The sequence below is a fragment of the Chlorocebus sabaeus genome, chromosome 20 (assembly GCF_047675955.1).
Source record: "Chlorocebus sabaeus isolate Y175 chromosome 20, mChlSab1.0.hap1, whole genome shotgun sequence".
NCBI classification, from domain to species: Eukaryota; Metazoa; Chordata; class Mammalia; order Primates; family Cercopithecidae; genus Chlorocebus; species Chlorocebus sabaeus.
In genome coordinates, this window is record NC_132923.1 from 39340962 (window position 1) to 39367781 (window position 26820).

The window sequence follows — 26820 nt, forward strand, 5'->3', positions numbered from 1 at the left end:
TGTTTGGAATCATTATACACAATTTAAGCACTTGGACGATGAGACACTTATGTCAACAATATAAATTGGAAAAAAACAAAAACAAGGAAGAACATCTATGAATGTGGAAAAATATATGCATCACATTTTGCTTAGATATGTGCAGTAGATACAGACTATATATCCTTTCCCTACCAAGTTGGTCCTGACAATGGACTGTCTCCTCTTCTTGCAAATGGAACCATTTGGCAATCAGTTGAGTCATCCAGGGTTGCACACTGGCCAATTTGCCTGCATATCCATGCCAGTAGACAAAGTAATGACCTCAATTTGACAAGAGCCTGAAATTTCATCAGAAAACATTAAAGATTGGAAAAGTAGCCAATAGAGAAAGGATATTTCATTACAGACCCATCATAGACTTGACATAACTATGAGCCAAATATTCCTTAAAGATTCAGCTGGGAAGTTAAGTTTATGACTACAAGGTTTTAATAGGAATAACACCCTTGAGTGCCTCCTCTCTTGTTTTGGAAAGGTAAAGATACACTCAAATACCAGTTTGGGCATAAAGTGTAGAAACAGACATTCTCATTATATGTTAACAATATTTGTGATCGGTTGATGGCATTTTTTGAAATTTGGCTCTGGGGTCTTACTTAGCACTATAGTCAGCAAAGGGCCAAACTGCTTTTGTGGCTGGCTGAAGCTGTGCCTTTCTGAATAGAGTGATTTTTAGCATGCCTGGCTAATTCAAGAGTTATGATTTAGAGGTATAGTCTAACCATAATACCTGTCTTTACATGTGCATCATTTTGTACTCCATGTATCCTCATTCTCAGTAACTAGTGATTTATCACTGACAATGTGTGTGTGTGTATGTTTGTGTGTATGTGCTTATATGTGATATATGTGGCTTCTTTAAAAGCATCGCTCTCTAGAAAATTTCATGGAGATTACAAACATTAACAAGGGCAACACCACCATAAAAATTGCTCTCACTGGGTCATCTAAGTTGACATTGATTTACCTTCCATGATGTACTATTCACCTCTATAATATAAGCTCACAGCTTCATCATTTCTTTTCTTTTTCCTTTTTTTTTTTTCTTTCTTTTTTTTTTGCGGCGGGGGGACAGAGTTACGCTCTTGTCAGCCAGGCTGGAGTACAATGGTGTGATCTCGGCTTACTGCAACCTCTGCCTCCCAGGTTCAAGCCATTCTCCTGCCTCAGCCTTCCGAGTAGCTGGAAAGGCGCCCGCCACCATGATTTTTGTATTTTTACTGGAGACGGGTTTTCACCATGTTGGCCAGGCTGGTCTTGAACTCCTGACCTCAGGTGATCCACCTGCCTTGGCCTCCGTAAGTGCTGGGATTACAGGCATGAGCCACAGCGCCCTGCCACAGATTCATTTTCTTTTCTTTCTCTTTCTCTTTTTCTTTTTCTTTTCTTTTTCCTTTTTTTTTTTTTTTTTTTTTTTTTTTTGATATGGAGTCTCGCTCTGTTTCCCATGCTGGAGTGCAGTGGCATGATATTATATCTGTTCACCTAAGTTAGCTTACAGAATGGTACACATCTGTAGTGACACAATGTGAAACAAGATAGAGGATATTTCCTTCACACCAGAAAGTTCTCTTGGGTTGCTTGGTAGTCAGTTTCTCCATCTCCAGCTGAGACTTTTACCACCATAGATTCTTTTTATCTGTACTAAAACTTCATATAAATAGTATTCATTTGATTCTCTCTTTCTCTTTCTTACCTTTCTTCCCTGCTTACCTCCATGTGTGTCTTTCTCTTTCTTACCTTTCTTCCCTGCTTACCTCCGTGTGTGTGTGAGTAGGGGACATGTCTGGCCTCATTTGCTCAATATAATTTTTAAAATAATGTCACATTTATCAGTAGAAATTTCATTTTTATTGGTAGTCGTTTTCATTCTATTAATTGACTAAAATTTGTTTATCCATTCTCCAGTTGATGGATATTTCGGTTGTTTCCAGTTTTGAGCTGTTATGGGTAAGGTTGTCATGAACATTTTTGTGCATATACTTTTTTAGTCTTGTTTTCACTGTTGAGTGAATATCTAGGAAAGAAATTGCTGGGTGATAGGATAGGTGTATGTGATTTTTTATAGAAACTGTCAAACAATTATCCAAAGTGATTTATCATTTTTTATTTTTTAATTTATTATTTATTTATTTATTTATTTATTTTGAGACGGAGTCTTGCATCGTCGCCTGGGCTGGAATGCAATGGCATGATCTCAGCTCACTGCAACCTCCGCCTCCCCTGTTCACGTGATTCTCCTGCCTCAGCCTCCTGAGTAGCTGGGATTACAGGCGTGTGCCACCACACCCGGCTTATTTTTTGTATTTTTAGTAGAGACAGGGTTTCACTATATTGGACAGACTGGTCTCAAACTCTTGACCTCGTGATCCGCCCGCCTTGGCCTCCCGAAGTGCTGGGATTACAAGCGTGAGCCACTGTGCCTGGCTGTGATTTATCATTTTATACTCCTTCCAGCAGCATATGAGAGTTTGTTTTGTTCCACATTGCCATCAACATTTGCTGTTATCAGTCTTTTGGATTTTTAGCCATTCCCGTGGACCTAAAATAGTATCTCATGGTGATTTTAATTTTGAGTTCCCTGATCATTTGTATGTCATTTTTTAAAGTATTGTTCAAGTATTTTGTCTATTGTAATCTTTTAACTGTTGGTTTCTAGTTCTTTATATATTTTAGATATGAGTTCTTTTTAAAATATGTGTGAATATATTTTTTTCTAGACTTTGGCTTCTTTATTTTCTTAATGATGTCTTTTTTTGAAGTCCAGTTTATCGATTTTTTAAAAAATTAGTCATTGCTTTTAACATCCTTTCCATGAAATTTTTGCCTAATTCAGGGTTACAGAAATAGTCTCCTTCTGTTCTCCCTAGGAACTTTATGGTTTCAAGTTTTACATTTAGATTTACAATTCATCTTGAATCTTTAAAAAAACTGTGTATGAAACGAGGTAGAGGCCATGGTTTCGTTTCTTTTCCTTTCTTTTCTTTTCTTTTCTTTTTCTCCCCTTCCTCTTACAAATATCCTGCTTTTCTCACACCATTTGTTAGAATGATTTCCCCTCATTGAACTGACTTCCTCCCTTGGTCCAAAATTAATTGGCCTTATCTGTGGGACTGCATCAGGACTCCGTTCTCTTTCACTTACTTGTCATATATTCTAATGTCGTTGTCTTTATTATTATAAATTTAAAGCAAGTCCTAAAGTGAAATCGTGTCCTTGAGTTATTTTCTTTCCTGATTGTTTTGGCTAATCTACATCCTTTGTATTTTTTAATAACATTAAGAATCAGCTGATCAGTTTCTTCAAATAAACCTTTTTGGATTTTTGTTTTGGGTTGTGTTGAATCTAAAGATCAATTTGGTGAAGTTTAACATCTTAACAGTATTGAGTCAACAAGTCTGTGAATATGATATGTCTCTCTATTTTCTTAAGTATCATCAATTTTTCTCAGAAATATTTTACAAAATATTTTTAGTGTAGAGATCTTACGTATCTTTTCTAAATGTACTCCTATTTGTTGCTTTTTGGTGCTATTGGGAGTATTATTTTTTAACTTTCGAATTGCTTCTTGTGAGTATATGGAATAGAAAGTATAAACAGTATATAGAGAGAGAATTTTTTAACATTAAATCTGATTTTAGCTATAGGTTTTTTAATAGATGTTCTTTGTCAGATTGAGGATAGTCTCACCCTTGTTTTCCTTACAGTTCTCATCATGGATGGATTTCAGATTTTCCTGTATGCACTTACTGTACCCTTTTGAGATACTCGTATGGCTTTTCTCTTTTATTCAGTTCGTTGGTGAATTCCGTTAATTGATTTTCAAATGTTAAAGCATGTATTAGACCACTTCACACTGACAGACACGAGACTTGGCAATTTCCAAAGAAAGAGGTTTAGTTGGACTCACAGATCCATGTGGCTGGGGAGGCCTTGCAATCATGGTGGAAGGCAAGGAGGAGCAAGTGACGTGACATCTCACATGGATGGCAGCAGGCAAACAGAGAGCTTGTGCAGGGCAACTCCCATTTTTAAAACCATCAGATCTCATTCACTATCACAAGAATAGCACAGGAAAGGCTCACCGCCATAATCCAATCACCTCCCACTGGGTTCCTCCCATAACATGTGGGAACTGTGGGTACAATTCAAGACAGGGTTTGGGTGGGGACACAACCAAACCATATCAAATTACGTCCGTATTCCTGGGATAAACTTTATTTGATCGTGATGCTCTACACCTTTTATATATTGCTGAATTTGTTTAATACAAATATTTGGGTTTATGGATATTGGTCTATAATTTTACTTTCCTTTAATTTATTTGTCAGGTTTCAATATCAGGATTATGCTGGCTTTATAAAATGAGTTGAGATTGTCTCGTTTTTCCTGTTTGTGTAAGATTTTCGAGTTTGTGTAAGATTGGTATTATTTCTTCCTTTAGTTTAATAGAATTTACCAGCGAAGCCATCTGGGCTTGCAATTTGCTTTGTGAAAATGTTTTTTATTATGAATTCAACTTCTGCAATAGTTATGAATCTATTTTTAATTTTGACTTTCTGTTTTTTGTTGTCTCAATTTTGGTTAGTTGTGTTTTGCATGGAATTTTTCCATTTCACTTCAACTGTTGAGTTTATTGTATAACATTGTTCATATTGTTCTATTATTATCATTTTATATTTTTAGAAGCTGTAGTGATGGCATTTTTAAAGCATGTACTATGTGCTTGTCACTGTGCTGCCTGCTTTACGTAGATTATTCTATTTTATTCTATTTGGTTCTGTGTTAGGTACATTAGAAATTCATGCCTACTCAGTGGCTATACAAATCACTACTAGTTTTTATCATCCATTTGACTGAGGCACATCCCCAACTGGTAGTCCAAAGTCCTAAAACATCAGGGGTCCCAGGGGCCACATAGATATGCACAACTTGAAACTAGCTTCCCATTTTTGGCATGTAGCTGACCTGTGGTATGTTGAGAGGTTGCCAGACTGCTCTATATCCTCATGCTCTAGGGTACTATTACAGTTCCTTTAGGTAATACTTTAAGAGATCTTGTCTGAAGTAATGTAGTCTTAAGTTCTTTTTCCTTTCCTAGTTGGTCATATGTTCTTTTTAATACATGCTACAGATTCCTGCAGTATTTATGATGTTTGTTAAAAGTATAGATGCATCTGTGAAAATGATGATTTACATCACTGGCAATAGTTACCGAATGGTTAAATGCAGTGGAACACTTGTTCTCTTCCATTATATAAGCTCTCTGTATTCTGAAAAAGTGGATCATACTATTCTAGTTGTAATTCTTATCTCTTCTGTTTGATAAAAATCCTAATATTACTTTTCATCAGACTAGAAAGATCCTTATGATCTCTAGAAAGGCTACAGACAGTGACATGTATAAAAAGTATAGATTCTCTTCAGTCTCCCCTGAGAAATATTTTTGTTGGCAGTAAATAGCAATATTTATTAATTTATTAATAATTAACAATTGCTATTTAAATAGCAATATTTTTATTAACAGTAAATAGCTTTGAACTTCCCTCATTTGATCTTTTGTTTAAATTTAAACCTGTTTTTTCTTATACTAGGTCAATATTTTTTAATGCCTTTTGAAAAGTAAAATACCATATAGAAATTGATATTGGTAGCTGTGAGAGCTGGGGGTAGGCGGTTTTCCTGCCTAAGAGGCAACATCCCTACACTATGTAATGCACTGTGTACCATTTCCCAACCTGAGAGGCTACTTCGGTTTTGCTGTTAACGTGTTTTATAAATATGATTTGCTCATTACTGTATCTGCAATTTTTCTCACCTTGTTCCCAACCTCTGCCACAGTTTGAAATATCCTGATTTTAGCCCCAGACCTACCCACTTAGCTTTCAAGAGTCCAGCTGAAGTAAGTCCTGCATCTTCCTCAAAGCCTTCCTAGACCACCTCAGATTTCCTGGCTCTCCTTGTCTTCTAAGTTTCAGCAGTGTCTGTTGTCTGACCCACAAAATCGGGCATGTGAATATGAATTGTCCATGTTTTTATCTCATTGACCCAGCCTTATAAGCTTGCTGAGAAGAGACGTCTCTTCTGCTGCCTTTGAGCAATAGCCATGGTGCTGGGAACAAGAAATAATTTTGATTGAAAATGATTTTTCATTTTTTACCCTATTGAAATTTAGAAAGAAATGTTATTGTCAACTAACTGAGAGAGCAACTAAACAGTAGAACCTCTCTTTTTCAAAGTGCCTGGTCAGTTTTAGAGTGAGCATTGATTCAGAGGGTTCAGATAAGGGCCCAGGTCCTTGTCCACACCACATCTTTGAGAGTTGTCCAGGCTGAAGAAGAGAACAAAACGCCATCAACTGCTGTACAGCCTGTGTTTCAGTAGACTCTGAGGGACACAGCCTTATCACAGGGCATAGAGATTAACACATGTAATTCTTTGTAAAGTGAAAAGAGAATGCGTTGCTGAGAGTGAAAGGAATGGTTTTACAGTACAGCAAGTGCTGCCATGGACACCCTGGCCATAGAACCACCCACAGAGTAAACAGAGCACAGGATTTCAAAGAGAAAAGAAATCGTGATTTTCCAAGGGAAGAAGTAATAGGATCGTAATGGATGTGGAACCTCTTTTTTGTTATTTTTCTGTATGTTCTCAGAATAATGCCCACTTGTTATCCTGGATTCTCCCAAGAGTAAAATGAAACTGTGGTCATCGGCATTATCATTGTCATTATAATCTTCCTCTTTCTTCTACGCAAATAATCGTTTTTTAAAACACATAGAATGGTGAGTTTTTATGCTGTGTAACATTTGCTCTGGACATCCTTAAGCAAAACCACATGAGAAATGTTACTTCAAGTCCACTAAGTCTGTCATAGGTGAGAATAATTTCTTGGCAGGGGAAATATGTCTTTTTTTAATAGTTCTTCTATTTATACTTACAGGTAAACCTTTGAATTTGTAAGCAGAAAGCACTGCCAGAAGCTCTCATTTGGAGATACTGAGGCATGTGTTTGTTAATCTGGAAATAAAGAAAAACCCTCATATTCAAACCCAGCAATGAATTTTATGGTGATATTGCAGACTAATTGTTTTATTGTTGTAATGCATTATTTAACCATGCAGCCCTGCCTTTCTTACATGCACATACTATTTAATTCCTTGAGCCTGAATTTCCTTGTCTGTAAAATGGAGATAATGTATATGTGACTTGTAATGATGTTGTGAGGATATAAATAACGAGTGAATAATTTAGCAGAGCAACTGGTACTTAATAGGTTCTCAAGTTATTTCAGTCTAACCATAAAAATAATATTGCCACTGGCTTTGAATTCTAATTTCATTTTTTCATATGAAGTGGACAACAGCTTAAAAATATAAAGGTTTCAAATAGTTTTACTACTCGCAACCAAGACACACTGTATAATCTCACATCAATGGATCTTCGTAGTATAAGGAACTGAATAGCAAGGAAGAAACTGAGTTAGAACTCTGGTCTATTTTAAATGATAAATACTAACCGCGATGTAAAACCATTTATGCGTTTCCTCAATAACTCTACTTTGAAAGTGCACACCATTTTTAAAGTAAAAGCACATTTAAGATTGATAGTAAGAAAAATTTACTACTTGTTCCTGCATCAAGGTTATAGAGCAAATAATACAATGAAGGTATTATACATATTCGTAGATATATATGATTATAGTTTACACCAGCCTATCACATGAATCAATTTGTAAAAACTCTCTTGTTTCCAAAGAGAGTACATATGTTATGGCCTCTACCATGGAAACTAAACCAACTTGGAAATAGCAATAATGTCCTTAATTCAGTAATTCTTTTTCTTTTAGCTGTGTTTTTCCTCTGGGTAAACATGTCTGCACACTGGATTTCTTTCTAAATCTGAGTGTCCTCTCTGGCCATATTGAAGAATGTGCTTACTGTACTGTTTCATTAAACTGCTGTGTTATCGGGTAATTGTTTAAACATAATGCCATAGCACTATCAAAAGGAAAGGTGAACTAATGGCATTTGCAAATGTCAGGGATTATCTTAACACTTTTATTATAGTTTATAAAAAGTAGGTTCAGGGCATTTCATGGCAATTATTTTTACAGAAATTGGTTATTTAAATAAATTGCTAATTATCTGAAGATGACAGTATTGAAAATGCTACTAATGAGTTGTTTAATAAGTGTAGCTTGTGGTGGCCACCTACAGGTTGAAAATAGAAAGAACATACATATAGACTAATTATGCCTAGTAAATGCCGTATATTTTTCTCTCTAGTGACATTTAAAGACGTTTAGCTCTTCATGCCATCTTTTGAGACTTGGACAGTATAGTGAGTTTCTAAGCTCCTGATAAATTTGGTTTTGGATCTAAAACAAATTTCACTTTGCTTCTGTAATTGTCTTTGTCCTATTGTTGGACATAATTATCTTTAGTTATAGCTGTTATGATTTTATAATTTATCATCTGAACTTGGATACTTTTAGACCAAAGGTAGATAGCTATTGTTACATCATGTAATTACAAATAAATATGGGTATAATAAACTGGGACTCTCCTGGGCAAACCGGTCTATATGGTTTCTCTGGTTGTGCAATTACTAACTACTCTACTTCTAATTTAATTTTTATCCAACAATTAATATCATGCCTATTTTTATATAATGTTAATTTTTATGCTTTTATCATACCTGGATAATATATCTTTATTAATTATAACAATTATTATTATTAACTCTTCTTTCTGAAGCTTAATTTATATCCAGACATTTAAAATCAGGAAGCAGCATAGCATCGTGGTTAAGAGCATGGTATTGGGAGTCAGGTAGGCCTGATTCAAATACTGGACCCACACTTTCTAACAGAGTGATCTTGAGCATGCGGCATTTATCCCTACTGAATCTCAGTTTACACATCTATGAAAATAGAGACAGAAATACCTATTTCATAGTAATGTCACCAGCACAATGTATGCAAAAATAAATAGGAAAATACCTGTCAATTAGAAAATATTCAAAAGAGGAGCATTTATATTTAACATATTTAATCTTAAAAGTTCATTGTAACTCATACTTGCTTCTTTTCCAAGTCAATCACTGATATCTATTGGAAAACTATAGAGCATGTAAAATTGCTCTTAAACTACCAAGAAGAAGTTATAGTATCCCCAAATTTTGAATTGGAAGAGAAAAACTAATCCAATATTTCCTATAGTACAGAGAAGTCTTTCTGTTGCATCTTGCTGTCAAGTAGCCATCAAGATTCAAGGAACAGGGAATTCCCATTGTAGCTGCTTTCATTGCTGCATTTACAATAAATTAATTATAAAAATAAGAATAATAAAATCAATCATGTATGCTGAAATGTTCGTTCCAATTTTCTACATAGGATAAGCCCTTTTTTTTCATGGTTATCCTTCAAATATTTGGAGACTGTTTATAGGATTTCTTTTAATACATATAGATGTATATGATATGTGTGTAAGAAAGACAGATCAAAAGAGATCATCCTATTCACTCTGTTGTGTTTGTAGATCTTTTATCTAAAATATTGGACACAGAACCAAACACGTTCTTTGTAATGTACAGAGGATAGAATCACTGTATATCCCATATATAAAAATGTCACATCATATATTCTGATGATTCTTGTAAGGTGAATTTTAGGGACATTATAAAAATAGATATTTTTACTACAGAAGTAAATTATAACACTGTTTTATCAAAAAGAATCCAACAATAAAATATATATATATATATACTTGAAAGGTCTTCAACCCCTTTACTGCGGGATTCACCCCCTTTCCCAGAGATAATACCTGTGAACAATATGAAATTCAACATTATATGCATTTACATGCACACGTAATAAATGTAATCACATACTTTTTGCCAACAATGGTACCATACCATGTATATATTGCTCTGCTACTTGTAATTAATTCTTAACATTATAAATTAGAGCTATTTGCATCTCAATTTTAAATGTTTTCTAGTATATCATACATTGATAAACTATAATTTATTTAATAGAGTAACTACTCGTGATCCTTTAGATTGTTTTTCACTATTTTGCTACAGAAAATAATACTTCCAGAAACATAGTGTATATGTAATTTTCTGTCTAAGCCCTAACAGAACAGATTCTGAAAAAAAGACTTAGAATATATATATATTATACACAGACACACACACACACGTTGCAAATCACACTTAAAAATCTAATAAAGATTTATTCACACAGATGCACACATTTACTACCATAGACTCAAGCTACGAATATTCATAATTTTAAAACCAATGAAATAGCATATGGATTACAAAAGGATCCCCAAATGTTATATCTAAGAATAAATATTAACAACCCTTAAAAATTAAGTGTTTATTTTTATATGGTTATAGCTGAATATTTATTTTTCTGATCAATTTTCTCTGGCTTTGACACTAATATTATCTTATATACAGTATAAGCTAGGCACTGTTCCAAGTCCTTCCCATGAGTTGTATCATCTAATACATTGCAACTCCCTGGAATATTATTAGTATTAATGTCCCTGTTTTTCAATTAGGGAAAACTGGTGTTTTAGGCAGTTGAGGAGCTTGCTTTGTCAAAGCCACAATTATATAAAGCAAATGGTCTGAGATTTATACCTAATTGGTTGGACTTATTCTGTGTTCTCATAGCATCAGGCCCTATTGATACTAGTTTTCTTAGGCAAAAACAATCCAAAGATGGTCCTTTTTGTAATTGCTACATAGTTACTTCTCAATAATAACTGAAAATGGGAACTTTCAGGTCACAGAGACTTGATTTTTAATCATATTACATCCTTTTTAAACTCTGTGACACTAGGCAAGTTATTCATTCAGCTTGAGCTTCTCCTTCTTTATGTACAAAATAGAGAGGACAGCCCCTAGCTTTAGAGTTATAATTAAAGTACACAGTGTACATGAAACCCCTGCCTCAGTGTCTGCACGTGGAAATCACTCTATGAATGAGTGATCCTACTTATTCCACTAACAGTAGCTGACACTTTCAGAATGGAGAATGGCTCTCTTTGGTGAATATTATTAATTCTCTTGCTAAAACTAAATGCCTGGCACATGCTAGGTACTGAGTTATTTAATATGAATCCACTAGGAACATATTGAATGCATTATGAAGCGGATAAACATAGCTATGAAGATATGAGGACTTGGAGAAAATATGAAAAATTCAACTAAAATTAAAATATTTTCAGAAGAAAATTTTTAGCTTTTCTAAAAAAGCTAAAATAACATCAAATAATCAACTTTATTTTTTCCCTTTCTTCTCTTTAAATTACATATCTCTACATATAACCCTAGATCCTTTTAGTACTTCAGTTTCTGGTTGAATTATGCAAATATTCTCAGAGGACTCTAATCCATGTGTAAAGATGTTATTTTTAAATAGCTGTGTCTCATGTATTTATTAGTATATTAACTTCATTAACATTTTACACTTGTTTTAGTAAAGCATAAATGTATTGGTGCTTCATTTATATTTAGTTTATAAAAATCGATCTCTCACCTCCTAAATCCTTGAAATTCTTGATTTACTGATTTTTTTTCTTTTGGATGATGCTAAAACTATTAACAATTAGACAGTCAAGGTTCAATTTCTAATGAATTTGTTATCCACTTAATTCATTATATTTTAATTAATGTAAGCAAATTAAAACTACATTTTCTTTTTGCATACACAGTGAGCACGAATGAGTATTATAACCCAATTTCTGTTTTATTGCCAACTAGAGCTATTATCAGGGAGTTTATTGTGGACTTAGTTCTAACAATTAATTGTGTAACCGTCGCTGTCCTAGGAGTCAAATGATTAGGGGAAAAAAAACAAACAGAATTAAACTCAATTATTCAAAATTCCAGTTATTTAGCATATGTCCCACACTCTCTTGCTCATTAAAAAATCCTTTCTTCTTCAAGGATTTAGTCATGCGAAGTACATCTCTGCCTCCTTTTCACCAATAAACTTGAGTTCAGATATTGTCATTAAAATCCATGTACATTTTGCTTCTCAAAAAAAAATTCTTAAATATATTGATGTTAGCCTTTGAGACTTTTTTCCTTTGGAGTCAAAGTAATCTTCTTCAACATTATGACACTGCTAAATGGCAGCTGTTAGGAAAAGAGAAAAAGGAGGGGATGTGTGTGGTCCTCTTAAGGTTTCAGAGGATAAAGTTCTGTCATCATAGGCATCATGCTTTTGTCTCCAATTTAAAAATTGGTTTTAATTGCATCACTGAACACACAAGAATACAGAAGGCAATGTCAAAGTAAACTACATAAATGCTGCCTCTGAAAGCAATTGTCCTTGAGGGTAGTACAAATTATAACAGCAAACACTTCTACAATTTTTATTATGTAAAATAATAAAAATGGCCTTTTAATAATTTTATTATAATAGTAAATGGGCTTTTATATATTATGTAATTTATTCTTCAAAACAGTTCTATGAAGATGTTATTATAATTTTTATTATTTTATAGATGATAAAATTGAGATTCAGTGAGATTTAACATGTTTCACAAAGTCACACAGCTCATAAATGGAACTTAAGATTTGAACCTCAGCAGTTGACCCAGTTGTCTGATGTTGGTAGCTAGTTCATCCTCAAATTGCCTTCTTGATAGAATTCATATTAATAGTATTTATAAAATGTATAATGTTCTAACAAATGTGAATTGTTTCTAATGGAATACTGGTAGAGAATGAATAACTGGATTAAAATTATTACCTTGAAATAACCTACTACAACAGTAAGACCTGGTGTTTTGTGAGTCAAGCGTAGATATGTAGTTAGGACACAAACTGATGAACCAGGAAAAAAAAGCCATAGGTGCTTAAAAAATATTTTGTGGATAGACAGATGAATGGATAAATGAAGACTGAGTAAGGAACCTGATTTTCATAATACATTAATACACAGATATCGATATATAATACTATAGCCAATGATAGCATTTCTGAAATTGTATTTAAAATGATATCTGACAAACGGAGTTCATTTTCTTAAGAAAAATACTTTTCACCAAAATCAGATTGATTAACAATTCAAAATCTCTGGATTACTAAAATGTTTTTCTAAAACATGAATCAATCCAAAGATGTTCTGTAAAGTTTATCTAAGACAATCTATGAATTCAACACACTGATTTGTATTTTAAATTGTGAGTACATGGAGGGCCTAGATTGATTAGAGACCAAAAGTTACAGTTCAGTCTAGTCCGCCAGGAGAGCCACATAATGCAAATCAAAGTTCTTGGTAGCAATGTTGCAACTCATAAGTCCAGTTTATTTTTTGTTTGTTTGTTTGAACCTGCAGCTTGTTTCAAAACGTAGGAACTCAGAGTGGCTTGATTTTTATTGGAGGATTCCACACAGTTGAAGCAGAATGATTTGATGTAACTGAATTCCCCATTAGGTTCAACTGGCCACCCCATGTAGATGAGGGCTTAATTTAAATTGCATGTTACCTATTAGTTCATTTAAGTGTATAGGATTTCAATTTCTTGATTTAAACCTTGTTGTTTCCTTAAGGATAGAGCCCGTATACACATTCCTTGAACTTCTCACACTGGCTTCTTCCTCCCTAGTCTTTGGTCTAAAATCATTAATCGCTGTAGCAGTGACAGAATTTTAAAAGACCTTTATCTCAATAAATGTAATTCAGGAAGTCTTTATGATTTTAATTGGCATATGTACAATTTTGTATGGCATTGATATATGTATTTTCTTTTAAACCAAAGGTTTTATTTTTATCTTGAACCTATTATTATTTCATTTGTCATTTTAAAACTAAAAATAAATTCTGTTTAACAATTTAGAAAGATCTTTTTATATACCTTCAGTTTCCTTCTAGAAACCATTCTTAGTGGGTGAAGTCATTCTTAAAACCTATTCCCCATAAAAATGCTGAGAACAGGTAGATTATATTTCATATTAAATCAGTTGAGCTATAAAAAATCAAATTGGGTTTATAATGGAAATAAAAACTGACTTTACTATAGTCCAGCAACAGAGAGATCATTTCTTCATTTTTTGGATCTCATTTCCTCAGAGAACATAGTTACTCTTAAGTTTTAAAAAATATTTTTATTTTTGAATTGTTTTTCTGTTCATTAGGTACATTGTAAAAATCCTTAGAAAGGAATAAAAACATAAATTAGAAAATGTCTTATTGACCTAATTGAACATCTTCAAATGCCAATAAGAATTTGCTGATTTTTTTAACACCTGTGTAGTAATGTTGCCCTTTAAGTGTCACTGGTTGATTTTTCAAAGCTATGTTGCCATTTTATGTCCATTAATATCAATTGGAATATGTGGCCAAATCCCTGTATACCACTTTGAAATTTTACCCCTTACTGTTAATGATAGTCTTCTAACAGTGGAGGTAGAAATAAATTATTTATCTACTTAGCTCAAATTTACTCTCTTGGGTCAACTAAATAAGGGGGAAAAAAACAATATTTCTTTATTACTTCAAAGTAGTGTGTATGTAAAGAAGCCATTGGGTTAATATGTATTGACTATGTCAGTTATCTTGTGCAGAGATAGCTGTGTGTCTATCAAAAAGTTTGTTATAGATTTCTTTAAAAATGCCTTCCTTTAACTTTTATTGTTATGTAGATTTTTTAGTATAACTAAAGATGTGTATATACATATGTGTGTTTTTGTATTCTCACTATAAATTCTGTCCACTATTAGCCTTTTTATGGTTAAAACATAAAAACTGTGAGGAATCACTGATAGATAATATAGAATTCGAATCTTAATGTCTATTTTCTAATTTGCCCAACTTAACACTTTGTATTCAAAATGTCTGTTATGATTTTTGAAGTGTCAGTACTCAATATTCCTGACTAAGAAATACTATAGTAATATGTAGAGGAAGATGTTTTAGGTGTGGGAGCCACAAGTAGACATTTCCACAAGCATTTTTGTGTTGAGTACAAAAGCATTAGTCATGAAAAGATTCGATTTTATCTGAAACAGATATGAACAGGATAAAAAGAAAGCCACCTATATTTTATTTTATTTTATTTTATTTCATTTTATTTTATTTTTATTTTTTTGAGACGGAGTCTTGCTCTTGTTGCCCAGGCTGGAGTGCAGTGGCGCGATCTCAGCTCACTGCAGCCTTTGCCTCCCGGGTTCCAGCGATTCTCCTGCCTCAGCCTCCCAGGTAGCTAGGATTACAGGTGCGTGCCACCACGTCCAGAAAATTTTTGTATTTTTTAGTAGAGATGGGGCTTCACCATCTTGGCCAGGCTGGTCTCAAACTCCTGATCTCAGGTGATCCATCTGCCTCGGCCTCCCAAAGTGCTAGGATTACAGGTGTGAGCCACCACTCCCAGGCTCTTTTTTAGACTTTATTTTTTAGAGCAGTTTAGGTTCACAGCAAAATTGAGAATAAGGTACACAGATATTCAGTATATACACTACTCTAACACATGCATGACCTCCTTCATTATCAACATTCCCCACTAGAGTGATACATTTGTTATAATCGATGAACTTGCATTGACATATACAGCCTAACCACCCAAAGTCCAAACTTTACAATAGGTTTCACATTTGGTGTTGTGCATTCTACGAGTGAAATTCTCTAAGTGGGTTTTTTGTGTGTGTAAATGTATAACAACATGCATCCACCATTATAGTATATACAGTATTTTCACTGTCCTAAAAATCCTCTTTGCTCTGCCTATTTATCCCTCCTGTTCACTCCTTACAACCACTGATATTTTCACTGTCTCCACAGTTTTTCTTTTCCAGAATGTCATATCGTTGGAATCATATGGTATCTAGCCCTTTCAGATTGAAAACTTGTTTTTTTAACTTTTTGTTTCTTTTCTTATTTAATTATTTTATTTTATTTTTTAAATTTAATTTAATTTAATTTTAAGTTCTGGCCAGTTTTTAAAGGAAAACTGTGTGCTACCTCAGAGTAAGCACTCCAGTAAATACATATTGATATTGCTGGTGACTAGTGGTGGTGGAGGTGATGACAAAGAACTCACCACATGAGGCTGAACCAGTTGCTTGGTTATGGTGTTTGTGGAGCCCTGGTTTAAGGCAATGTCATATTCTTGCATAAATTGAACTGTCTTTAGTTCAGAAAATGCTTAAAGGACCCCTGACTTATAAGGGAACACCAGGAATATCAAATTATATTCCTTTATTATGAAAGCATCAATGTACTCTGGGATATTTAACATTTGAGAATTCAAAGTAGCTTTAGTACAATATATTCATTTAAAAAATAGCCCCAAAGTATTCTTTCCATCCATACAATTTTTATTACTATTAGGGAATAATATACTGGTAATGTCTGGCTAATTAAATATTTAAATACTAAATGCAAACACTAATTACTGGATTCTAGTTAATTCTCTTTAACTTGATTAAAACTTTCTAATATGTGAAAAATTGAATTAGACTCCCTGTTTTTTTTTCAAATTGTGGGAAGTACATATAAAAAGCAACATGGAATCTGTAAGTTCATCAGCACCTTGCCTTTTTTCAGAGAGTCTCTGTTCACAACAGCTGCTTAGTACTCTGCAGAAACAACATAGCTGTATGTCTATTGATGCACTATATGTGATTATGTTTCTTTTCAAAATCTGCTGTTCCTTCTTGTTTTTTGTTTGTTTGTTTTTGAGACAGAGTCTCACTCTGTCACCCAGGCTGGAGTGCAGTGGTGTGATCTCGGTTCACTGCAACCTCTGCCTCCTGGATTCAAGCTGTTCTCCTGTCTCAGCCTCCCAGCTAGCTGGGATTACAGGCACCTGCCACCACGCCTGGCTAATTTTTGTTTTTGTATTTTTAGTAGCGATGGGATTTCACCATGTTGACCAGGCTGGTCTCAAACTCCTGACCTCAGGTGATCCACGCACCTCGTCCTCCCAGAGTTCTGGGATTACAGGCGTGAGCCACTGATGCTCAAATGTTCTATGCAGTCTTTTACACATTACTGCATATCAAAATGTAATATGCATATGATATACGTGCATAGAGAATTCTGTGTTTGCTACACCTACTTGTATAACATGTCTAAATTCAATATTAGTATCAAAGTCCTTAAAATTAAAAAAAAAATCCATTGACAAATTAACATGCCTTAAAACATAGCATTTATACACTACATATGTACACATCTTAAACAGAGATAAAGTAATTTGAAATTTGTCCGGTATGACACTGTCATCACATGATAGTAATAGAAGTAATATAAGACAGTATACTCAAGTGATCAGTGTGCTAACCATTGATTATTCTGATTTTGTGTAGGGACAGCAATCAGACCTATTGCTTTGAGAGCTGTGACCTCCATTGCTCGTGCTCTGCCTGGATTTCCCATTTTGGCTACTGGTGGAATTGACTCTGCTGAAAGTGGTCTTCAGTTTCTCCATAGTGGTGCTTCGGTCCTCCAGGTAATCGTTGTGTTTGTCCCTTTTAAAAGTCTCCATCTCACAAATACAATGTAAGTTATGTGACAAAAAAAAATAGATTCTTTTTTGGGCCTCTTGAAAAGGAGGACATTTGGGATCAAAATGGCAGCATGTATTAAGTTCCTCTGATGAGTTAAGAAGAGACCTGAAGTTTATTTCCTGCCCTGTTGAGGGCTTATGAACCCACTGTGTTTTTCTAATATATTTATTCACCCATGTGTTTCTGAAATAAATGAGATCAGGTACCCAAATGCATACTGTCCTACTGGAAAAACAACACATGAGGAAATCTGGGTAAAAGTAAAATCTCAATTGAAAAACAAAATGAAATCAAGGGTATGAAAATCTATGTCATTACCGAATTTGATCCTGAGGTTCCTGGCAGCCAAAGAAGGAAATTATTGGCTTTATAACTTTTAAAATATTAAAATAAATTGGTTGTTCAGCTTCTTGTAGTACAAAGCTGAGGGAATTTCTTCCCTTGTCCTCTTAAAGGGATGCTGTGAGATGTAGTGAATTGTATTCTAAATAAACACCCCTAAAATAATAAAAATTAGACTTTAAAAATTATTCATATGCTTTTTAAAAATAATGTTGCTCAACATGGGCTTAGTACTATCAGCACATTTTAGCATAAGAATTTCTCATTCAGGTTTTGTAGTCTGAATTGACCTACGGACAAAACTTTCTGTATGACTAGACTGTGAACTCTCTGGTAATACTCCATTAATAATGACTTCTCACTACTTAGCATTGATGGTAATTGGAAAGCAGAAAGTTTAGCATCACATATTCTCTGGCAAAAGGGTTGAGTGTAAAGAGTTCATGTTGCTAATTTGACAATCAGAATTAACATTGTCCTATGAAATACCTACAATCTAAGGTGGAAATACTATGTATTAGAAAGCTAATGGAGGCAGACTTTTGCTTCCAAGAAGATGGAATAGATTTACTTTTCTGTATGCCTCCCACAATATACAACTAAAGACCCTTATATATAAAACTCATATAAGAAGACTGAAAGGCGGAGAGAAGGCAGATTGGCTAGGGATCTCGAGACCCGAGAAACAACACAGTGGTGGGTTACCTGGGATTTTTTTCATCACGTATCTCACACTTAGAGCCAAAGAAGCCCAACAACCCAGAAACAACAATAGGCACAGAAAAAAAGCCTGCTCTCTCTAACCAAAGAACCAGGAAAGGGGCAGCCTAGCAAGAGAGAAAACTCTTAGACATAAATCCTCTACTTCACCCAACACCACAGATAAATATTCCATCCCTACACCCATCCATGCAAGCAAAGGACAAGTAGGGATCTTAGATGTCCACCCTTGCCAAGCAGTCTCACATCCCCACTGGGGAAAAATGAGCTGTCACCCCCATCCCATGTGAGAAGCCTGGACTTCTCCCCTCACCTGAGAGTAATGAGGTGTCCCTCCTCCTCCCTTCTGCAGTAGTAGTAAAGGAGGTCTAGAAGAGACTCGGGACCTTCATCATCACCATGTGGTAATAAGGCGACTCTCCTTTCCCCCTTCTTACGGTGTCAGTGAAGGCCAACTAGGGAGCAGCAACAAGGCGTGCCTGCACCTCTCAGCCAGGGGTGTATCAGTGCAGGCTTACTGGAGAGCCAGAATTCTCACCTCCTTCCAGCAGTAACCAGAAGCCATGCCCCTCGGGTGTCCAAGAAAGCCAAGTAAGATACCTGGGCTTCTGTCTGGCATTAAGGAGGTGGCGTTCTCCACTTCCCCTGCCAGACTGACACCAAGGAAGGCTAGCAGAAGCAGAAAGTTTAAGTAAGATCAAGAGTCTCTTAATATTATACCAAAATTGTCAAGATTTCAATTAAAAATTACTCATCATACCAAGACCCAGGAAAACCTCAAGCTGGATCTTAAAAAAGAATTGATAGATGCCCACATTAACATAACAGAGATACTATAATTATCTGGCAGAGATCTTAAAGCCTCCATTGTAAAATTGCATTAAGCAACTACAGGTGTGACTGAAACAAATGAAACAACAGAAAGTCTCATCAAAGTAGTAGAAGATATAAAGATGGAAATTTTGGACTTAAAACTGCAGTCACTTAAATACAAAACTCAATTGATGTGTTCAATAGTAAAATGAGAGAACATAAGAAAGAATCGGGGGGCCGGGCGCGGTGGCTCACACCTGTAATCCCAGCACTTTGGGAGGCCGAGGCGGGCGGATCACGAGGTCAGGAGATGGAGACCATCCTGGCTAACACGGTGAAACCCTGTTTCTACTAAAAAAAAAAATACAAAAAACAAAAAAATTAGCCGGGCGTGGTGACGGGCACCTATAGTCCCAGCTACTCGGGAGGCTAAGGCAGGAGAATGGCGTGAACCTGGGAGGCGGAGCTTGCAGTGAGCTGAGATCCGGCCACTGCACTCCAGCCTGGGTGACAGAGCGAGACTCCATCTCAAAAAAAAAAGAAAGAAAGAATCAGGAATCAGAGAACTAGAAGACAGAGCAATAGAAATTGACCAATATGAAAAACAGAGAAAAAAAAGACTGAAGAAAAGAATGAAAACAGCCCTCAGGGAACTGTGGGACTATAACAAAAGATGTAACATTAATGTCCTTAGAGTCCCAGAGGAGAAGTGAAAAAAGTAGGAAAGGAAAAAAAAATGGCTGAAAATATTCCAATTTTTGCAAAAGACATAAATCTGCAGATTCAAGAAGTTAAGGTAAACTTCCAAAGAGGGCAGCTTCAGAGAAATCCATACCAAAATCCATCATAGTCAAATTTCTGAAAACTGAGGAAAAAGATAAAACCTGGACAGCAGCAAGAGAAAGATGACACCTTACTTATTGGTGACAAACAATTCTAGTGACAGTGGATTTCTCATCACAAGCCATGGAGTCTGGAAGGAAGCGGGACATTTTTCAAATGCTAAAACAAGAACTGTCAACTCAAAATCCTGTATCCTTCAGAAATGAACGAGAAATCAAGACATTCCTAGCTGAAGAAAAACTAACAGAATGTATTGCCAGGAATCCTTAACTGAAAGAATGGCTAAAGGAAGCTTTTTCAGAAGAAAGGAAATGATAAAAGAAGGCACCTTAGGATATCAAGAAGGAAGGAAGAATATGGAGCAGTGTCTTCAAAAAGAATCTGGAAGATAAGAGTATCCAGGCTTGAATATCACCTGAATTTATTTTCATGAACATGTAGAAATGCTTGGGCTGAAGGATACAATTGAGTTATGAGTGGGTTTCAGAAGAGACTCTTGCTCATGCTCAGGTGTGACCATGAGCAAGTCATGCATGGAAGTAAAGATTATTGGCTTTCTACCACGTGCTGCTAGTAACTGCTGCTACATACAGTATTTCCACAACCTACTTGAGAGTGAAATTTTTGAATATATATTTTTTAATTGACATCAACTAAGGATTGGTGGATAAAAGTGGTGGATATGGCTTGGCTCTGTGTCCCCACCCAAATCTAACCTTGAATTGTAATAATCCCCACATATTGTGGGAGGGACCTGGTGGGAGGCAGTTGAATCATGGGGGCAGGTCTTTCATGTGCTTTCCTGATAGTGAATAAGTCTCATAAGATCTGGTGGTTTTATAAAGGGGAGTTTCCCTGCGCATGCTCTCTTGCCTGCCACCATGTAAGACGAGACTTTGCTCCCCGTTTGTCTTCCACACTATTGTGGGGCCTCCCCAGCCATGTGGAACTGTGAGTCAATTAGACCTCTTTCCTTTATAAATTACCCAGTCTCGGGTATGTCTTTATTTAGCAGCATGAGAACAGACTATAGTCACATGACTAGCAATGGAGCCAGAATTCCCATCTAGAGTTTCACAGCCACAAAACAAATACTCTTCCAACTGGACACATGGCCTGTCTTCCCTCACAGAATCTGTAAGACGGAAATATTAGTAATACACAAGTCTTCCATGCCCACTCAAAGTTTACATGTTCAGACTGTAGCTTACCTCTTAAAGTCAAGATTCTGTGAAGAGAAGAAATGTGAAATCATAGAAAACTAAAGGAGAGTTATATGTCTTGCGTGTGGATGTGTACTCAGGATGCAGAGCCTTGTATGTAAATTTACAATAGAGTACCATGTGTCCTCACAGAAATGAATGGTGAGATAATTATTCAAATGTCAGCTTCTACTTAGGCTCCTCTTAGATGGAAAATCAGAAACTCACTGACTATGCACATGAAGCCTGTTGTATTCTGTACATGAAAGGACCCTGGAACTGGAACTGCAAGAACCAGTGGGACAGTTCTGGGGCAAGACCTTTGCCGACTCTCTTTTGTGGGCCATGTTATTTCTTCTTCAGAAGAAACTTAAATTCTGTCCACTCTTGTTCTCTCCATGACTTACTCTTGCCTCCTCTGAACTTCTTTCACATAGCTGTCATGACCCTTTGACCCACTCCACATTGTAGCCTTTTAGCTCTCATTTCTCCGTGACATGTCTCACTAGCTTACTGTCTGTTGACTTGGATTTCTTTTTTTTAACTTCTAATAAAAGTTCGGGGTATGTGGGCAGGTTTGCTACATAGGTAAACTTGTGTCATGGGATTTGTTGTAGAGATTATTTTATCACCCAAGTATTAAGCCTAGTACCCATTAGTTATTTTTCTTGATCCTCTCCCTCCTCCCATCCTTCACCCTCTGATAGGCCCCAGTATGTCATTCCCCTCTATGTGTTCATGTGTTCTCATCATTTAGCTTCCACTTCTAAGTGAGAACATGCAGCATTTGGTCGTCTGTTCCTGTATAACTTTGCTAAGGATAATGGCCTCCAGCTCGCTCCTGCAAATGACACGATCTCGTTTTTATGGCTGAATAGTATTCCATGGTGTACGTGTACCACATTTTCTTTATCCAGTCTATCATTGATGGGCATTTAGGTTGCTTCCGTGTCTTTGCTATTGTGAGTGGTGCTGCAATGAACATACATATGCGTGTGTCTTTATAATGGAATGGTTTATATTCTTTTGGGTATAGCTCAGACTGCTAAGAGAGGATATCTGTTTGCCTAAATTTATCTTTTTATGCCAGGCCCCATCATAAGCCATTGGTTACACCATATATTGACTGTTTGGTGTGTAGCAGAAATATAGTAAATTTTGGTTGAATGAATTTGTTAAATGAATGTGCTTGGTTATGGGTGTTTTGTTTTGTTTTGTTTTGTTCTGTTTTTACCAGAATTGTGAAGAGGGGATAAAAGGATTCACATGGTATAAAAAAAATCATTACCTCTTTAGCTCTAGCTGGGAATAGCCCAGAGACTTTCCAGCTATTAAAATATTGGTTCCCAAATGATTTTGTTAAAAATGTAAAGTTTCACACATAGGCTTTTACTTCAGAAATGAAGAGGAAATCTAGATATTTTCAGCTAAAAAACACCTAAGAGAATTTATTGCTTGGAGAACTGACAATCTAATCTGTAGAAATTTAAAGATTATTTATCAGCTCTGCCATTAGCTTGAGTCAGATTTTTAACTCAGCCAGATCATGTTTTTTAACCAATATTAGCTAAAATATGAACTAAAATCAGTATTAAGATATATATACTTAGAATGGTCATAAGGTGGGAAATATTTGAATTTATTGTTTTAGTTTCATAGTACAATGGAGGGTAGAGAATATATATTTCCATCTTTCTTCCATTCTAACTGAATTTCACTTCATTCCACTCCCTAATCTTGGGTTAACCTAACCTTTCATTCAGTATACTTTTAAGCTGTTGAATATTATTAGAGAAATTAATGTAACTCTGCAGTTGGGCTTACTCCAAATACACAGTGTTTAATGTCTGCTGGGGCTTGGGTACTAGTCAGTATTTGTTTTTGTTCGTCTATTTTTTTTTTTAACTTCCCATCAAATTCTTTGGGTTTTGTTTTTGTTTTTGTTTGTTGTTTGTTTGTTTGTTTTGAGACAGAGTCTGGCACTCTCACCCAGGCTGGAGTGCAGTGGCACAATCTCAGCTCACTGCAAGCTCTGCCTCCCGGGTTCACACCATTCTCCTGCCTCAGCCTCCCGAGTAGCTGGGACCACAAGCGCCCACCATCACACCCGGCTAGTTTTGTTTGTTTGTTTGTTTGTTTGTGTATTTTTAGTAGAGACGGGGTTTCACCATGTTAGCCAGGATGGTCTCGATCTCCTGACCTTGTGATGTGCCTGCCTCGGCCTCCCAAAGTGCTGGGATTACAGGCATGAGCCACCGCGCCCAGCCTCAAATTCTTTCTTGCAGTTAGTTCGAATCTTTTTCATATAGCTCAAAGCCCTTAGCCTCTCGATCGTCATCCTTCCATTTCTCTCATATCATCTATTCATTGGCTTTCATTGCCCAACCCAGTTCTGTTCTCTGGTTTTACAATATTTATTAAATCCACCTTTCTAATGATTCCTATTCTCAAGTGAAGTGTGTACTAACAAAATGAATTCTTTATAGCAGATATCACCAGAAAAATGAAATTTATTTAAATACCTAGGTTATGGTGCTGATACACTGGAGTATAGAAATAGAAGTCCTGTAATAGGTATAGAAATAGCAATATAAATAAATATTTTGATTCTGGTTTTTCTCATACACTATCCATCATGTATATAGACTATGTAGGTAAGTGAGTGCACTACTAAAATTAAGATTTACACTCAAAGTAGTAATTTCAAAATCTTATGTAGATAAGTGAGTTCCCTACTAAAATAAAGATTTACACTCAAATTAGTAATTTCAAAATCTGTTCCAAATGAATCTGTGTTTGTAAATTAAGCCATATGACTGACATTAAGAAGAGTAATGACATTTCAAGAATGGAAAGCTAATTTTTTTCATAAGTTGTATAAGTGTGATAGAGCATGACTTCCTTATTGCTTTATATGCGTCACAGAGAATAATTCATGCATTCGTTTTTTAATAAATATGTATTGAGACCCTACTATATACTTAGCATTGTTGCAGAAGTTTGGAATATTTCTGTGAATTAAAAAAAAAACAAAGTCTGTTACCTTATTGGGCTTACACTCTTGTGAGCGGAGACAGAAAAATATACAATAAATGGTAAATATAAGTATATGGTATTTAACATAAGATGATAAGTGCTGTGGGATACAACAGACTTCATTGTAAAGATAATATTTTTATTAAAAATTGATGGTTGTCTGTAATCCCAGCACTTTGGGAGACTGAGGCGGGCAGATCACGAGGTCATGAGATCGAGACCATCCTGGCTAACACAGTGAAACCCTGTCTCTACTAAAAATACAAAAAATTAGCTGGGTGTGGTGGTGGGCGCCTGTAGTCCCAGCTACTCGGGAGGCTGCGGCAGGAGAAGGGTGTGAACCTGGGAGGCAGAACTTGCAGTGAGCCGAGATTGCGCCACCGCAGTTCAGCCTGGGCGACAGAGCAAGACTCCGTCTCAAAAAAAAAAAAATTGATAGTTGTGAATCCTAGAAAATTTTTATTGAAGAAAAATCTTAGGTTACAGCATCACTTGCTTAAATTTTTGCTAATTGAGGAATTAAATGTAAGTTCACAAAATACTGTGTATCATCTCATAGTTTATTTTTAATTTCATTTATTTATTTTCATATGTATAATCTAACTGAACCTTATTCTTACTTGATATACCAAAATACATTTTGCATGTCAACATACTTCTGTATATAGTGCTACCTTCAGTGGTCACATATTATCCCATATTATAAATGCACTGAAATTTATTTATAAAATCCATTGTTTGGGTTCTTCTTCACTACTAGTTTAAGCAGTGCTGAGAAAACCAAGTTGCATTTATCGCTAATTATTTCATAATATATTTTAGTATAATGTAATTGATCAGTAAAGGGCATATACTTTTTTTTAAAACTCTTTAAAATTTTTGTGGGTACGTAGTAAGTGTACATATTTATAGATTACATGAGATATTTTAATATAGGCATGCAATGCATAGTAATCACATCAGCTAAATAGGGTCCACCTCACAGTTTATAGACTGAAATGTCTTTTAGGGTTTCAGATTACATTTTATTGGGCAATTATTGGTCTTCCTCTTTTTTTTTTTAAGATGGAATCTCGCTCTGTCCCCAGCTGGAGTGCAGTGGCACAATCTCGGCTTACTGCAATCTCAGCCTCCCGAGTTCAAGCCATTCTCCTGCCTCAGCCTCCCGAGTAGAGCTGGGATTACAAGCGCGTGCCACCACACCCACCTAATTTTTGTATTTTTAGTAGAGACGGGGTTTCACCATGTCGGCCAGGATGGTCTCGATCTCCTGACCTTGTGATCCAACCGCTCGACCTCCCAAAGGGTTGGGATTACAGGCATGAGCCACCATGCCCGGCCCAGTTATTGCTTTTCAAACCAAAATTTGCTTCAAATTTTTTTGAGCGAATTTTCTTAGAATGTATCGTTTCTCAGTGGCACTGTTTATTTCTATGATCTTATTCTATAATGTGCTTTGACAAGATGTTAACATTTCCATGGTAAAGCATGCAATCATCTTACCTTAAAAAATGCTTCAGTGACTTTTTTTTATTTTTATGAAAAGTACCATTGGAATGTTTGTAGAGATTTTATTGAATATTTCTATTGCTTTTGATAGTATGGGTATTTTAACACTATTAATTCTTCCAGTTCTTGAACATGGGATATCTTATCGCTTATTTGTGCTTTCTTCAATTTCTTTAATCCATGTTTTATAATTTTCAGTGTACAGGTCTTTCACCTCCTTGGTTAAATTTATCCCTAAGTGTTTATTTTTATGCTACTATAAGTGAGATTCATTCTTTGATTTCCTTTTTGGGTAATTTTTTGTTAATTTATAGAAACGCCTCTAATTTTTGCATGTGAATTTTGTATCCTGCAGCTTTATTGAATACATTTATTCTGACTGTTCTGGTTTTTGGTGGAGACGTTAGAGTTTCCTACATCTAATATCATGGTATCTACAGAGACTATTTAACTTTTTCTTTCTGATTTGGATGATTTTATTTCTTTTTTTTCCTAATTAGTCTGGCTAGGACTTCCAGTACTATGTGGAGTAAAAATGAGGAGAGTAGGCATCCTTGTCTTGTTCTTGTTATTAGAAGAAAAGCAACTTTTCACTATTGAGTATGATGTTAGCTGCATGCTTGTGATATATGGCCTTTAGTGTGCTGAGGTACATTCCCTGTATATCTAGATTTTGAGAGTTTTTATTAAGAAAGGATGTTCAATTGTGTCTGATCCTTTTTCTGTGTCTATTAAAAGTATCATATGGTTTTTGCGCTTCATTCTGTTAATG

General features: G+C 35.4%; 1 protein-coding gene across 3 annotated transcripts in view; it reads left to right on the forward strand.

The window, feature by feature from the left end:
• DPYD (dihydropyrimidine dehydrogenase) overlaps positions 1 to 26820 on the forward strand; it is an 844938-nt gene that overhangs the window by 670145 nt on the left and 147973 nt on the right. For all 3 annotated transcript variants that reach the window (XM_007977863.3, XM_007977867.3, XM_037982468.2), the window contains one exon: positions 17383 to 17525. In XM_007977863.3, coding sequence (XP_007976054.3) covers positions 17383 to 17525 — 143 coding nt within the window. The remainder of the gene's footprint in view (positions 1 to 17382; positions 17526 to 26820) is intronic.